At 59.2% G+C, this 15330-nt stretch overlaps 2 protein-coding genes across 2 annotated transcripts; both read left to right on the forward strand.

The window, feature by feature from the left end:
- The first annotated feature begins 2951 nt into the window (after nt 1-2951).
- On the forward strand, nt 2952-4463 carry GOLT1A (golgi transport 1A). The gene is made up of 5 exons (XM_050911431.1): nt 2952-2976; nt 3629-3720; nt 3830-4008; nt 4175-4238; nt 4425-4463. The coding sequence occupies exons 1-5, from the start codon at nt 2952-2954 to the stop codon at nt 4461-4463; spliced, it is 399 nt and encodes a 132-aa protein (XP_050767388.1).
- A 2203-nt stretch (nt 4464-6666) lies between these two features.
- Nucleotides 6667-15330, forward strand: REN (renin). The gene is made up of 9 exons (XM_050911430.1): nt 6667-6818; nt 11231-11387; nt 11563-11686; nt 11966-12084; nt 12246-12442; nt 13664-13786; nt 14381-14504; nt 14625-14744; nt 15169-15330. The coding sequence occupies exons 1-9, from the start codon at nt 6724-6726 to the stop codon at nt 15328-15330; spliced, it is 1221 nt and encodes a 406-aa protein (XP_050767387.1). The 5' UTR covers nt 6667-6723.

Consider the following 15330-nt stretch of genomic DNA (forward strand, 5'->3'; position numbering starts at 1 on the left):
GGGGAGCGTAGGACTCCCCGGGCTGATGCGCTGGTCTCCCAAAGGTCTGCAAAGGGGCTCTTCTGGGTGGAGACCGGCCAGTCCCCACCATGGATGGTGCTTCCACCTTACACTGGACCTGGATGCTCCATCTCTGCTCCTCGGGCGCCTTTTCCCCTACCTGTACCCTGAACCTGCTTTTAGCATCTGTCTGGCTGGGGGTAGTCGCGGGCAGAGCCTGGCCTGTCCCATCGCTCCTCACGCTGGTGGCTCAGCAGGAGGAAGAAGTTGCTGTGTCGGGGACAGGATGGATGGAGGTGGGACTGGAGGGGACACAGAGGTGCCTGGGGGAGTGCTGTGCTCGGGGTCAGGGTGGTACAAGGGCTGCCTGGGGGCACTGGTGCACCGCTGGCACGGAGCAGGAGGTCTGGGCAGGGACGGGGACGTTGCACGGGAGCAGAGGAGCGGTGCGGGGAGCTGGGGTGTGAGGTGGGACGGCGAAGCCGCGGGCTCGGCAGGGATCCCTCTGCGGTGGATGGGGACGGTGACGAGAAGGGGAAGGGGCTTGGGGCCAGGCGGCAGCAGTGGGGCTTGTCTTCAGTGCGGGGAGCAGCGCCTCGGCTGCCCCCCCGTCCCACCGTCACCTCTGTCTCAGCCCCTCTGAAAATCTGCCACCGCATCTCGCCCCAAGACCTTGCCATTGCACTCCAGACCCTTCGATTTGTTTGGTTTTCCTGTAGCAAGTTTATCCTTTTCTTTTAGCTTTCTGGAGGGAGAAAAAAAAGCTGGTTCTGCCTTGGAAAAGTGGAATCCCACGTGAGGTGGTGCGGTTGGCAGGGCTGCCCCAACAGGGCTGGGGCAGGCAAGGCAGACGGAGTGAGGAGCTAGATACTGTCCATCCTGCAGCTATTTCCATACTGGCCTAATCCTGACACCCACCAGGACCCCTGCCCCGCACTCCCCTCTCTGCGTCCCCATCGCCCCCCGCGCACCCCATCTTAGCAATACTGGTAGGATCCCAGGAGCCCCAAGTCCCGCTCTGCTCCCGAGCCTCCCGCAGCCCTCTTAGCTCATAAAGCTGGCCCTTTATTTTGCTATTACATGCCTTAATATATGTTTTATGGAAATTATACATTTATAATATATATATTTGTTTTTCTCTTCTTTTCTGGGAGGTACTGTTTTGTGCTAAGCTCTCTCTCCGCAGGGTTGTTGGCACCAGCCCTGCCTATGAGTTACAAAAGCAGATTCTTTGCCAATTTATCAGAAAAAAAAAAAAAAAGAAAAAAACCTATTTAAAATATATATATTTTTTCTGCTTTTATTAAAAGCAAATTTATTTAAAATAAAATATAAAGAGACTGTAAGTTTTAAGAGATGACGCATTTATTTCCTTGTCCCTGAGCGCAGCGGTGTGGCGGCCGGGGCGGGCTCCCCAGCTCGTGTAACCGGGGCAGACCCCACTTACACCGGCTGCGGGGACACCGCCAGGGACGTGCCGGGGACTGCGGTGCATGGCTGTGGCCCACGCAGAGGCTGTGCTGCCCGGTGGGGAGCCGAGGGGGCACACAGACCCATAGGCAGCAATTCCTCCTGTCTCTGGGGGCCGGAGGGGACTAGGAGCATCCCGGTGCTGTTGCCACCGGCAAGGTCCGGCTCAGCCGTGCCACAGAGGCTGGGTCTGAGCCTTCCCCAAGGCGTGAGCGCAGCCTGGTGCACTGGGACCCCATGGCTGCCCTATTGTGGAACCTGGTGGTCATTATTTTGTTGGGTTGGTTTGTTTTGGTTTGTTTTTTTTTTTTTTTTTAAAAAAAACTTAATTTTATTTTGGTTATTATTTTTCATAACACTTCATATACCAGTGACTTGTAACCGAGAAAGGATTTGCATTGGGAGGAAATCTATTTATGCACTGGGGAGGGTGGGAAGGGAGGCATTTGTTTTCTGGGTTTTTTTGCTAGTGTTAGAGAAATAAAAGTATCTAAGAAACAGCAAGGTGTCAGTATCTTTTGTCTAGAGGTGACATCAGATAACAATTTTAACACTAGACCGAAGAGATGGTGGATGAATGGCTACAGCATCTCAACTGGCAAGGAAGGGTCTCACCTTGCCCATAGCTCACTCCAGGGCTGGTGGCACCCTCTCCTCCTTCGCCCTGGTTTGGAGGGGTAATTTTCCCAGTGGAGTTTATTTTAGATATAGCTGCTCAATAGCCAGCCCTCTTGGAGGAATAAAAAACCGCATTTGTACCTGGCAAGTTTATATAAAGCCAAGGAATAAAAGCAGCTGGTTTGTAAATGTGTGGAGCTGGTCCCTGCAGGCTTTCCCGAGGGACATGGGTGCAGAGGTCCCTGTGGGGTGGCTCGGGGGTGGTATGCACCACACAGGGACCCTGCGTTGGCCACAGGCAGCAGGTCTGGCCGAGCCATCGGCCCTGCGCTGGGCAGCAAACCCCAGGGGCACAGTGGGTGCCAGAGCTCCCCTCTGCCACGGGGCAGCCTGGCTGTGAGCTGGGACCGTCCCTGCCCCGCGCGATGCACCGGAGACAATGCTGCAGGGAGCTGTGCATGCAGCACCCAGCGCCGCGCAGGGCTCCCTCCCAGCCAAGGGCTTGTGGTGCCCCAGGTACCACTCAGACATCCCAAGGGACACCACAGCCGCGTGCATCCCCTTATTTTGGGGATTGCTCCAAGCCATCCCTTCCCAGGGAGGATGTGCAGGCTGGGGCAGAGAGGGCAGGACCAGGCAGGGACTCCCGGCCACCAGCCCCTCTGTATGTCACCCTGCAGCGATGCCCGGCCACCGCATCCCCCCCGAAGGAGGTGCTGCCGCCGCGGGGCAGGCGCTGCCAGGCCGTTAATGATTTGCAGAATGACGTGGGGACTAAAGGCCTTTCCAAGGGTCACTGTCGGGGAGGCACGTGGAAGCACGGCCGCCTTTGCCCGGCCGTGCCCAGCCCCGCCGCCGGCAAGATGGTGTCTCTGACTGACTGCCAGCGTAAGCGGGTGGGCGGGCATGGGGTGGCCGTGTCTCGGTGGCGATGCCCATCCCCGTGGGACCAAGGCGTACCATGGGGATGCTCTGCAGCATCGAGTCAGGGCTGGAGGCTGCTGACCGGGGTTGTCAGGGCAGGGAGAGGGTGCAGGGGCAAGCCCCATCCTGGGGCGGGGGGACGTGGTGGGAGCCCTGCCGGGATGTGGGGACCAGGCAGAGCTGTGTGTGGGGACCAGCACTGGGGTCCTGCAGAGCCAGGTTTGCCCTCACCCTCTGCCCCAGGTCTGCATCGGGAACAGCAACTGGGGAGGTGCCTGGCTCGTCCGGAGATCATCGCCAGCCTCTCCCACCGGCTGCCTGCACCGACACCCTTCGTGCCACTGTTCAGAAAAATGCTGAAGATGACCTTCCTGTTTATTTTTTCTTTGTGGTTTATTCTTTATCTGGCAGCCCAGAGGTGTTTCTGAGGTACCCAACAGTCTCCCCAAGGCTTGGGCAGGTGGAAAGGCTGTTGCTAAGCTTTGGAGACAAATCCAAAGCACGTTTCTGGGAGGGAACAGGCCAGGATGGTGCCGAGGAGAGCAACTGCAGGCCAAGGTGGGACCTGAGCTGTGTGCCTGAGCCCCTGTCTCAGCCCTCCTCCCATCCTCCGCAGGGATCGGTGTGGGACTGGTCGGCTTTGGCCTCTTCTTCGTCCTTTTTGGGATGCTCTTGTACTTCGACTCGGTGCTCCTGGCCTTCGGGAACGTGAGTATGGTGGGGCCGGGGCTCCCTGCAGCAGGCGCTGATGCCCAGGATGGAGCAAAGGGTCCGTCTGGGCAGGGCTTCTCTGACCCGCTCCCCTTCATCCTCCCAGATCCTCTTCCTCTCCGGCTTGGTCTTCATCATCGGCTTCAGGAGGACCTTCACCTTCTTCTTCCAGCGGCCAAAGCTGAAGGGCACCAGCTTCTTCCTCGGGGGGGTCCTCATCGTCCTCATGCGGTGGCCTCTCCTGGGCATGCTGCTGGAGGCTTACGGCTTCATCACCCTCTTCAGGTCCGTCCCACGGCACCCAGCCGTCCTGGCATGGTGTGGGTGCCCAGGGCTGGAGAGTGGGAGCCAGGTGATCCTTGTGCCCTGCAGCCCCGGGCAGAGCCCCTGCTGCTCCCATCCCGGTGAAATCCTGGCACGGGGCTTAACAGAGACTTCTGTTTTGATACAGGAGTTTTTTTCCGGTGGCTTTTGGGTTTTTGGGCTCGCTGGCAAACATCCCTGTGCTGAGCAAGGTGAGCAGGGTGCTGGGCACGGTTTGCACGGGCTGATGTGACCCTTGGGGTTTGCAGTCCTTGGGTGATATCAGTCCCTATCACTGTGGTTGGGACTGGACGGGGAAGGTCACTGCGGTCTCTCCGCAGCCCCCCGAGGATGCGCTGGAGGATTGTCCTCCTAATCAGGATCTGTCCCTGTTGTAGCTCTTGCAGAAGGTGGGAGACAGCAGCTCCATGGTGTGACCTGTGAGACGGGCCGCATCGCTGGAGATGGGACGACACGAGCGAGCCCTGGGTCCGGCTCTCCCGCAGTGAGCTGCCACCTCTCTTGGCCCCGGGACCCTTGGCACTGGCCGGAGCCACCCCCTCTGCAGGGACAGTGCCTTGCTGCCCCGTGGGGCTCCCGCAAGCAGCCCCTGAGCAAGGCTCCGGGGACCAAACGCTGTGCCAGACAGGCTTCTGGAATTATTAGCGTTGTTTTATTCTTTTTGTCTTCCCCTGTTGAAAGATTTAATTAAAAACTGTGTCTGAGACCGAACTCAGACTGTGCTCCTTTCCTGTGGCTCAGGGCTTGCTCCAGCTCTGGCACCTCTTAGTGTCACCAAGAGGCATCATGGCCATGGCTGGAGATGGCACAGGGACCTTCCCATGGCTGCGGCTGGAGGTGGCACGGGGACCTTCCCATGGCCATGGCTGGAGGTGGCACGGGGACCTTCTGGTGGCTATGGCCCCCCGCTGCCCCGGCCACAAGCCCCAGCCAGCTCGGGCAGCCCTGGCTCGCAGGCAGCGGCCGTGGCACTTCCCACGCGTCCCGCCGGGATGTGGGCTGCGGAGAGCAGAGCCCGGGGAGCCATGGGAGAGGGCAGGGGAGGTTAGGAAAACACCCATTAAACCACATTAACATTTCATGACCTGATCGGAGGAGAGTAAATTACCCCGTTCAAATCCAGCGACCATGAAAAAGCAAATGACATCTGGGGTTATTAATTAATTGAGAGATGCTGGGGTGGGAGGGGGGGGCTGGAGCAAATCCACAGAGTTACAGTGCTGATACCTCTGAGCATTATGGGCCAGGACTCGCATTTCCCATAGATCTGTTTCCTGCGGGATGAGGCCGGGACGGAGCAGAGCTGGACCTGCTGGCTGCTGCCTGGCAGGATGGAGCTGGTGGGAGCTATGGCAGTGGTGGGTACCGGGACAGCTCTGCCAGGGTTTGAGCCAGGGGAATATCTCCAGCATCTGATGCCCACCGCAACACCAGCATGGGTGCCGGGGGGGGCTGGCTGCCTACCCATGACCCGGACATCCGCACCCCTCCGGGGGAGCCTGCTGAGATCTGCAGCTTATGCCCCAGGGAGGGATTTGGCCCCATCCACTGGCATTCAAAGCACCTTTTCATCCGCCACGCATCCTCACAGCCCCAGCGCACCTTCTGGGAGGGTGATGGGAAGCTGCTGCTTTCCAGCCTGTTTCTGTAGGGACAGAAAGGGGCTGTTTTGGCCAGCTGCTGGGGGCCCCATCACGTCGCATCACCCACCATGTCCCCTCTGTGTCCTCTCTGCAGCTGATTCAGCCTCAAGAACCATTCAGGCCCAGGTCCATCAGGTGCTTTTAAACCCTGCTCAAGGCAGGACCTGCGCTGCTGGATGCTCTGGGGGCTGAGCATCCCCCAGTGCGAGGGGCGGCTGCTCGCAGGGAGACCTTTGTAGCAGGCAGGAATCCGAGGACAGTGCGGAGTTCTCCTAGCTTAATGTCAGATGATTTTAAAGGAGCTATTTTGTTTGGGCTGCAGAAACTCCTCTCCCCAAGAGTGCAGTCAGCACTGCTGGAGAACTGGTTGGATAACTCAGCGGGTCTATGCAATCAGAGACACAAGCTAAATGGATGCGAGCCAGGTTTCTATGAGCACTTGGGAAGCTGGGTGCAAGCAGGAGTTTAATTAAACCAAGGCAATCACATCAAAGCTGGTCCCTGTGCAGATACCCTTCTTAACTTGCAAGAATTAATTAATGAGTTTGAGTTAAACCTGTTCCCTCTTGATTGAAGCGCAGCCCGATCAAGCTGGTGGCTGTGCCTGTTGGCACTTGGCAGGTACTGCACCCATGCCCAGGTTTGCAGTGGGTTTGCACCAGGTGAAAGCAGAGCTGGGAACTGCTCTGACTGCTCAGCTAATGTGGGGTAACTCATCTGGGCACCCAAAAGCCAGCCCCAGCAGCCAGGCTGAGCCCTGGGTTACAGGGGACGAGCTCCCCAGCAGGTATAAATCAGGGCAGCCCTCCCCTAAAGCTGGGTATGGCTGCTTTGTAGCCCTGGGAGGTCTGGCTCAGGGGAAGCTGCTCCCTTGCTGCTGGTTTTGAAGGGGTGCCTTTACTTTGGGCGCAGATTGCAGCAGAAGGCTCTTGAGAAGGGAAAAAAGAGCTAGCAGCTTCCTGGCATCAGCTTGGCTGTGGGCAAGAGGAAGGTAGAGGTAGGTCCAGCTCTGCTGGCATCAGGGCCAGCTTTGATGATAAAACGGAGGGGTTTGGAGCAGAGCAAGAGCTGGGCAGCTGCTTGTGGAGGAGGGACAGGAGAGGAAGCATGGGCTTGGACATCGTGCAGGTAAGTAAGTGAGGGCTGTAGCCTCCCTAATGCCTACCTGTGATTCCTGTCTTTGCTTCACCCCAGCTGAAAACTCGCACTTGGGCTGCAGAGCAGCTTTTCCTGGTCAAGCTTCATCTTTAGGGCTTCACCAGCAGAAAGAGAAATGGTCCTAGAGACACCATGTGCAGGATAAGGTGATTCCCGCTGTTTAATACCCCCATCCCTGTGCCAGCAAGCGTGGATGAGCTGGGTGTGTGCCCCGGGTGCTGTAAGGTGCTGTCACTTCATCCTGCTGGGAAAATCAAGCCAGGATGGAGCATGAACCCTGGGTGGCAGTGAGGGATGCTTCCCATCAGGCTCCAGAGTGACCCAGGGAATGGCTGTGAGCTGCCTCTGGGATGGAGCAGGCAGCAGCAAGCCAAAGCTGCTCTCAGCCTGCGTTTCTGAAGCTTATTGCAGGGGAATGTTTTCCCTCTGGTTCAGTAAATTGCTGTTTCAATGTGCCCTGCCGGAGCAGTTTTGGTTTTAAGCAAACACTTTGGGTGAAGCCCTGGCTCTGCTGACGTCAATGGCTGAATTCCCCCGGTGTTGGTGCCATCCAGAGCCTCCTCTAAGTCCTTCCCAAAAGTTGCTTTTATGCTCGAGTTTTTCGGTCATCCGGAACAAGGATCCTCACAAGCCTCGTGTGTTTTTACTAGCAACAAACTCACGGACTAGGAAAGTGTGTAAAATGTGTGGGAAGGACAGAAACGCGTCTACCTCTTTTACTGTTTCAAAAGACCCCTCAAGAAATAAGGCTATTCAGTAAAACTTCCTAATGATTCCATTCAGAGAGGGAAGTACTTAATATTTCAAATTTTATTTTAAGAAATGCGCTTGTTCAGCCCACACTAGAGAGGAACACATTTATCTTGTAGGGAAGCATTTGTTTCTCTCTGGAAAGCACTTTCCTTGAATTCACTCTTAGCTCAATTGTTTGACTCCTTGAAAGCAAGCGGGGAAATAAGAGCGTTCCCCTGCTATTTCCAGATGAGCTGCTCTTTATAGGATATGTAATTGTATGAAACCTCAGCCCTTTGCAGCAAACTGCAGCAGGTTTCCCACAGCAGCGCACGAATCGAGCGGGGAGATTGCAGCCTTGCCTGATGGCCTGTTACCTTCAGTCATTGCAAATTCAGGTTAAGTGATGCTTTGGTTAGAACTGCCTGATGCTTCGAGGCTGCGTGGGAAGAGTTAAGCATCTTCCCTGCAGGTCTGCATCTCCTGAAGGGCCGGGGATAAAATCAGTGTGGTCCCAGAGCTGGCTGATGTCCCTGTGGCCATCCTTCCCGTGCTGCCCTGCAGAGCCTGGCCCTCTCCACGGCTCCTGCTCCAGCCCTTCGAGCCAGCAGAGCGATTCTTCTTCCCCCTCCCCTATAACCCTGTGCACGAACGCACCCTTTGCAGGTTATTTTTAAGCCCTACGTCAGGTCTTTCCATCGCTGCTCCCATGCACCAGCTGCTCATCCCTACTCGCTGCTGGTGGAGGTGACTGGAAAAAGCCTTGCAGGGATTTTCCTTGCACGGGGGAAGGTGCCCTGTGCTGAGGGGCATCCTTGAGCCCTGGTGCTGCCAGCGAGGCAGGTCAGCCTCAGGGCTAGCACCAGCCACTGCAAGGCAACAGCCCTCGGTTCTCTGATGGGCTTGGGTGAGTTGTTTTTGCCTGTTTATGCCTTGGTTTCCCTTCCAAGGGGGCTGTGGTGTCATCCCCTTGGCAGGGAAGGGCTGTCTTCCTCTGGGACTGGAGCGGGCTGGTGCTGCCTTTCCCCCAGTACCTGCAGGCCTTCGGTCTTCCCGGCTGCATCCTGCTCTGGCTGCCCTATGGGAGATGAGTGCATCTCTCCCTCCTTGGGGAAAGCCATGCCCAGAGCATCTAACTCTCCTCAGGGCTCCTGCAGACGTGCCTCCCCTTGGCCATGGGTCAAAGGGGAACTGGAAACGCCGGAGCCCCACAGCCCTGCATCCTGGGACCACCTTCTCCCAGCTGGCGTTGCCCCTTTCCTTTGAATTCACTCTGCAGCCCCAGCCTCTGCTTTGGGGAACAGGGCTCTGCAAAGCAGGCAGAGCCCGCGGGATGCCCGGGAAGGGGATTTATGTCTGGTGGCTCCCTGCCAGGCTCTCTCTCTCGCATCGCTGTGGCTCCCGAGCTGGGCTGCTGCCTCCTGACCCCTGCGCCTCGCTGCAACCTGCGCCGGGGCACGAGGCTCCCCCGAGTGACGCAGCGCCGGGGTCTGGCGTGGGAAAAGACGTCAGGGCCGGGGGGAGCGGGGCTGCGACCCATGGGGCAGAGCCTCGGTGCCTGCCGAGGTCAGCCTTCCCCTGCCTCCAAATGCTGCAGCCAAAATCCCCCAGGGAAAGGAAGCTTTAAAGCCCCGGTTTTGGGGGAAGCTGTCTGTAGCTTCTGGGTTGTCCTCCTCACGCCCCCCCAGCACCGGTGTCCCCTGGACAAGGGTGACAGCAGTGCCGTAAACAAATTCCATCCACAACAGGAGTGTGCTGGCATGGTTGCATAGTTGGGGGTTTTGAGGCAGGGGCAAGTGTGTCATCAGGTTTCTTCCAAGAACATTTTTATTGCCTTTGCAGTCATTTCCCACCAAGGTTCCCTGAGCTCAGGCACTGGGCTTGGAGCCACGGGGCCTGATCCGGCACCCACCACCCTGGCTGGGCACTGCTGGGGAAACACAGCCGTGTGTGAGCTGGGGACCAGTAATGCACCTTGTACGAAGGAGTCCTCTGCAGCCCACGCTGGGGTTTTTGAGCAGCGTCTCCCTTCCAAAACACAGGGCAGAGTGGGCACAGCAGCTCGGGCACCCAGAGCCACACTTGGGCTCCTCTGCACCCTGCTTGCACAGGGCAGAGAACAGACCGCTCTTCCTGACCACGGTGTGCCTGGCCAGGCTGTGGATGCTCATAACTTGGTCTTATGTGCAACAACTGCAATGAGTTGAGCTGTTCTTTGCCCCAGGCTCTGCATTAAGGCTCTGCTCCCTCACCGGTGTAATGGAGCTGGGGGTGCGGGGAGGTTCCCTCTCACTGTGCTCAGAGCAGCCCCCATAAGGGCAGTGGGGTCTGGTGGGTTTGTAGCTGGGGTCTGCGTGGCCGAAGCGGCTGTGGCTGAGCGCCCTTTGCTGTTCCCACCCCTGGGCCTTTGGGGAAAACCGCTTTCCTCTGCAGCGTGGAGCTCGGGGACATCTCCTTGGCCAGACTGCCCTCTAGACCTGAGCCACCACCACCTGAGTCAGCATCGCCCACCAGCTCTCCTGACTGACACCAGCAGGCATTTGGCCCGTGCCCTGCACGCTCCGTGTTAGCGACGGCCGGGTGCTAACACGTAGCAATGCTATTAACCGCAAGGAGCGTGGGTTCGCAGCTCCCAGCTATTCGCAGCTCCCCTTGCCAGCCACGCTGGTCAGCTGTGCCAACCTGCCGCCAGGCACGGGGCTCTCCCAGCCATGCCACCCTCCGCAGGGACTGTCACGGTCAGCATCCAGCCACCTGCCCACGGTGCTGCCCGTGGGATCCCCAGCCCTCCCCCGGCCAGCGGGGAGGAGAAACCCACACGGATGCAGAAAGCCAGGCTATAAAAGCATCCTCCCCTTTGGGACGCAATGAAGCTGCTGGCAAAGGAGGCAGCTGCCCTGGGAGAGCGCGATGCCGGCAGGACACAGCAGGAGGGTGCAGCAGTATTTGGTGGTCTTGGCCGTGACCTGGGGTGCCAGCTTCTTCCCCTCGCCAGCCCAGGCTTTGCAGAGGTAGCAGGCGTGCATGTTGCAGGTGGCCCACAATCTTGTGGGTCTTGCTGTCTCCCCTTGTTTTTGGGCTGGTGCTGAGGACCGAAGGACTCTCCTCCTGCTGCAGCCATGCTGGGAAACCCCCTTCCTCCTCCTTTTCTCTTCTGCGCTAGCACACCTGCTCTTCCTTGCTCCTCTTCCTCTCTCTCCTTGAGCACTGCATGGCTCAGCAGCACCCCTGTCTCCCAAATAACCAGGGAGGCCAAGACAAAGCGCTTCGCTTGCAAGCAAATGAGCCGAGCATGGGGCTGGGGCTCAGCCCGTGGGTGGCTGCCCGGTGTCGGTAGGTGCCTCCTGCAGCAGCCAGCCCCCGTGGGGTCCCTGCCCTGGGTGGGCTGTGGTGCATCCCGCCTGCTACATTCCCCCCCCCCGGGGCCGGTGTGGGGCTGGCGGTGCCGTGGGAGCGGGACCCACCGGGGCCCGGCTGGCAGCCCCACGGCGCGGGGTGCTGCGGGGAGCTGCTGCCATCTAGAGCCACCCGGCTGGATTTCCCAAGGCAGGAGTGCTAGGAGGGTGGCAGGGGAGCTGGAGGGGGTCTCCTGCGGGTGTCCGGGTGCTTCCCGGCCCCCAGCCCTGCCTCGCCCCCCCCCCCTCCGGCAGGATCACGCTGCGAAGGATGCCCTCCATCCGCCAGACGCTGCGGGAGATGGGCGTGAAGGTGTCGGACGTCTTCCCCGAGCTGAGGCAGAGCAGACGCAGCAGCGTGGCCGGCCCCAGAAACGGGACGGCTCCCACCCTCCTCACTAACTACCTGGACGTGAGTCTCTCCCTGCGTGGGGGCTTGTCACCCCAACACGGCCCCGCACCCCTTGGGTCCCACCCGCTGCCCCCCACAGTGCATTTGCTGCCAGGGGCTCGGGTCTGTGTGAGCCCCCTCTCCTGTCGTCTGAGCTGTGCCCCCAGTGATGCTCCCCATGCTGTGCCTCTTCCAGACCCAGTATTTCGGTGAGATCAGCATCGGTACCCCCGCGCAGACCTTCAAGGTGGTCTTTGACACAGGCTCGGCCAACCTGTGGGTGCCGTCCTACAAATGCTCCCCCCTCTACAGCGCCTGCGGTGAGTACGGGGGCATGGCTGGGTCCGGGGTCGGGGCTGACCCCCTCCAGCCTCAGCTCAGCAAACATGGGCAAGTCCCTCCATCTCGAGGGCTGCTCAAAGCGGGCTGGGATGGGTTTACCTTTGCACAGGGGGGTCGGTCTGCTGCTGTCCGGTCCCCTGGCACTGGGGCAGGGTGGGTTCATCATCCCACAGAGGCTGGGGGAACAGAGACCCTCAGCCGGTCCTGATGTGGCCACCTCTCTCACTTTCTTTGATGCACCTTCTCCCTCTCCCCAGTTTCCCACAGCCGCTACGACTCATCCAAGTCACGGACGTACATAGCCAACGGCACAGGCTTTGCTATCCGCTACGGGACGGGGAGTGTCAAAGGCTTCCTCAGCCAGGACATTGTCATGGTCAGTGCATTCCCTGAATTTGCAGACCTGGCTCAGCAAGGAGATGCCCACTTGTGGCTCTGCTCCCTTGTATGAGCATCCCCAGTTGATCAAGAGTAGGGGGGCTCTTTGGGGGATTTAGCCCCCCGGCTCCCTGCAAGGACACTTGTGCCCTTCCCCAGGTGTCAGACATCCCCATCATCCAGGTCTTTGCCGAGGCAACGGCGCTGCCTGCCTTCCCCTTCATCTTTGCCAGGTTTGACGGGGTGCTGGGGATGGGCTACCCCAGCCAGGCCATCGATGGCATCACCCCCGTCTTCGACAGGATCCTCTCCCAGCAGATCCTCAAGGAGGACGTGTTTTCCGTCTACTACAGCCGGTGGGTCTTGTGGGGAGCAGGCACCCGGGGCTGGGGAGGTGTTTGTTTTGCAGGGCATGGGCATTGCAACCGCGGCAGTGCTGGGTTTGCATCTTGGGATTGGCAAAGAGCCATGGCTGGGGCTGCGGGACCTGAGGTGGGGTGGAGGGCATGGGCACGTGGAGGATGCCTGGAGGAGCTGGGATGGAATGAGGCTGCACAAGAGGCAGACCCAGGGGGATGCTTATCTGGAGCTGCTGGGCAGGGAGTGCCGAGGCCGGGAGCGGCTGCTCCCTGCTCGTTTGTCACTGTCGGATTGCACAAAGTCGCCAGCTCTGCTAGTGTGGCTGGAGCAATCACAGCCAGGAGTGGATTAGTGTTTCATCTGCAGGCAAAATTAAAAAAACCCAAAAATCTATTGAAGAAAAACCTGCACCAGCAGCCAAACCTCCTTTCATTTCTTGCCCCAAACTGTTGTGCCCCAGCATCCCTCCTCGCAGCAGCACCAAAACCCACAGGAGCAGTGGGAGGGCCCGTCCTGGCAGAGCAGAAATGCTGCCCTCCCACCCCAGCACTCCCCACTGGCCCCAGATACAGCAGCCTGGCAATGTGCAGTGACAAACAGACCCACAAACGCATGCTTCAAGCAGGCATGGTAGCTCTTTACCTCAACTAAACGTGGATCCATCAATAACGAACAAAGCCTAATGATGCTGGCTGCAACTGCAGCCTCGTCTGGGTGCCGCTTGGGTCCCCTTGGCACCCTGGGGACACAGCTGCCCTCGGACCACAGGCTTATGGAGCATCTCTCTCTTTGCAGAGCTTCGAAGTAAGAAGACAAAAAGCACGTGCGCTCTTGAGACAGCACCCACTAACAGTCACCCGTGCACCCCGGGGCCAGGCAGCAGACCCCGCTCCCGCTGCCAGCCCCAGGCGAGCCCTGCCTGGCGCTGGCAGCCAGGCACTGGTCCGTGGGAGCTCACACCACACCAGGCTCTGCCTGCATGCCTGCCCTGCGCAGGAGCCAGTACCGACCTGCTCGGAGACCTCAGCATGTGGCACCCCCTCTCCTGCGGGCTCTCGCACCCCTCTGAATTAACTCGGGGTTTCTTCTGCTCCAACTTGCTCTCCGCCGCTGCTAACCGGGTCAGCAGAGCCTCGTGGCCGGCGCTGGTCCCTTCTCGCCGGTTTTTCAGGGACAGCAGCCGAGGGGGAATCACTCCGCTGTGTTTTGCACCCTAGGAACGCTCCTCTGAAACCCGGGGGGGAAATAATCCTCGGAGGTAGCGACCCAGCCTACTACACCGGGGACTTCCACTACCTGAATGTCAGCAAGAGCGGCTACTGGCAGATCGGCATGAAGGGGTGAGGCCAGGGAGTGCCTCTGCACAGCACGGGGCCGCATCCTGCAAACCTCCCTGGGTGTGCGAGGGTGGGCCTGGGAAAAACTTGCTGGGTGCTGGGGAAGGGGTCCACAGAGGCATGTGTTCGCTTGGTGTTGCTGGCGGATGCTTTCCCTCTGGAGGGGAGCAGGGTTGGTTCCTCCAGCACAGAGTTGCATCTCCATGCTCAGCAAGGAGCCAGGAGCTGAGCTGGGGAATGCAGAGGGGGTGGCACCGTGGGCTGATTCAACTTGGAAGCCGCAGTGGAAGAGTTTAACCCCCTTTAGTCCTGCAGAAGGAGCGTGAGGCACTGAAACAATTCGGCTTTGTTTAGTTTGAAAAAATAAAAACCACACATGATGAAGCTTAGCTTTCACATTCGAGAAGCTTGAAGGGAAAGTTCCCAGTGCCCCTGGAGAGTCTGTCCTGGAGGCACCGGGAGCAGCGCATGCTCTGCCTGGCTAGTGTTCCCTGGGCAAAGATGTGGCATGCTTGCCTGTGGGCACACGTGGCCCCGTGAGCGAAGCTGTGGTCACCGTGGGAGACTCAGGGTCACCCCTGTCCCCTCCCGCTCCAGGGTTTCCGTAGGGGCTGAAATCCTGTTCTGCAAGGAAGGCTGTTCAGTGGCCGTCGACACAGGAGCATCCTACATCACCGGCCCAGCCGGACCCATCTCCGTGCTGATGAAAGCCATCGGGGCAGCAGAAATGGCCGAAGGAGAGGTGAGCAAACCCCTCCTCTGCCCCGCTCCGTGTCCCCGCCGCCTGCCCCCCTTGGCTGCCTGTACCCCAGCCCATCCCTGCCCCAGCAAATGAGCTCAGCGCTATCTCCTCCTCCCGCAGTACGTGGTGGACTGCGACCGAGTCCCTCAGCTGCCCAACATCTCCTTCCACCTGGGCGGGAAGGCCTACGTGCTCAGTGGCTCAGCCTACATCCTCCGGGTAAGCTGCATCCTCCGTGTGGGGCAGGAGGGTGGCTCTCCCCAGGCTGGGTGCATCTGCTGGGGAGAGCCGTGCATCCCGGGTGCAGCTCTCCTGCAGCATCCTGCACCCTCCTGGCTCCCCTAAAGCAGCTGAGACGAGCCCCAGAATGGTGTTTCTTGTTTTTTTCCCAAACCCTCCTGTTTGGCAGAGGTGTCCAGATGAGCCAGACCAACGTGTCGCTGCTTCCTTGGGTGGTTTCAGGGAGATTTGGGGTGAGCAGCAAAGAGCAGAGACAGGCAGGGATCCTCCTTCCTGGAGGAAGGAATGTCGAGGCCAAGCAGAGGGTATTGAGCTGGGGATCACCGCCCTTCCTCGGGCACGCTGCAGTAGATACCTCCCTCCTGGCACCGCCGTCACCACGTGGGTCTCCTCTTCTTTGCAGCAATCCCAGTACGGGGAGGACATCTGCGTGGTGGCTTTCTCGGGGCTGGACATCCCACCCCCGGCTGGTCCCCTCTGGATCCTAGGCGCCAGCTTCATCGGGCACTACTACACCAAATTCGACCGGCGCAACAACCGCATCGGCTTTGCCACGGCCCGCTGA

Source organism: Gymnogyps californianus, chromosome 27 (genome assembly GCF_018139145.2).
Source record: "Gymnogyps californianus isolate 813 chromosome 27, ASM1813914v2, whole genome shotgun sequence".
NCBI lineage: Eukaryota > Metazoa > Chordata > Aves > Accipitriformes > Cathartidae > Gymnogyps > Gymnogyps californianus.

What these genes read in the sequence shown, in the direction of transcription:
- REN (XM_050911430.1), top strand. Translation starts at nt 6,724, where the DNA reads ATGATAAAACGGAGGGGTTTGGAGCAGAGCAAGAGCTGGGCAGCTGCT. An exon ending in TGGGCTTGGACATCGTGCAG is followed by an intron (nt 6,819 to 11,230) that starts GTAAGTAAGTGA and finishes CCCCTCCGGCAG; the next exon opens with GATCACGCTGCGAAGGATGC. An exon ending in TCAGCCAGGACATTGTCATG is followed by an intron (nt 12,085 to 12,245) that starts GTCAGTGCATTC and finishes GCCCTTCCCCAG; the next exon opens with GTGTCAGACATCCCCATCAT.
- GOLT1A (XM_050911431.1), top strand. Translation starts at nt 2,952, where the DNA reads ATGGTGTCTCTGACTGACTGCCAGC. An exon ending in GTCTCTGACTGACTGCCAGC is followed by an intron (nt 2,977 to 3,628) that starts GTAAGCGGGTGG and finishes CATCCTCCGCAG; the next exon opens with GGATCGGTGTGGGACTGGTC. An exon ending in TGCTCCTGGCCTTCGGGAAC is followed by an intron (nt 3,721 to 3,829) that starts GTGAGTATGGTG and finishes TCATCCTCCCAG; the next exon opens with ATCCTCTTCCTCTCCGGCTT.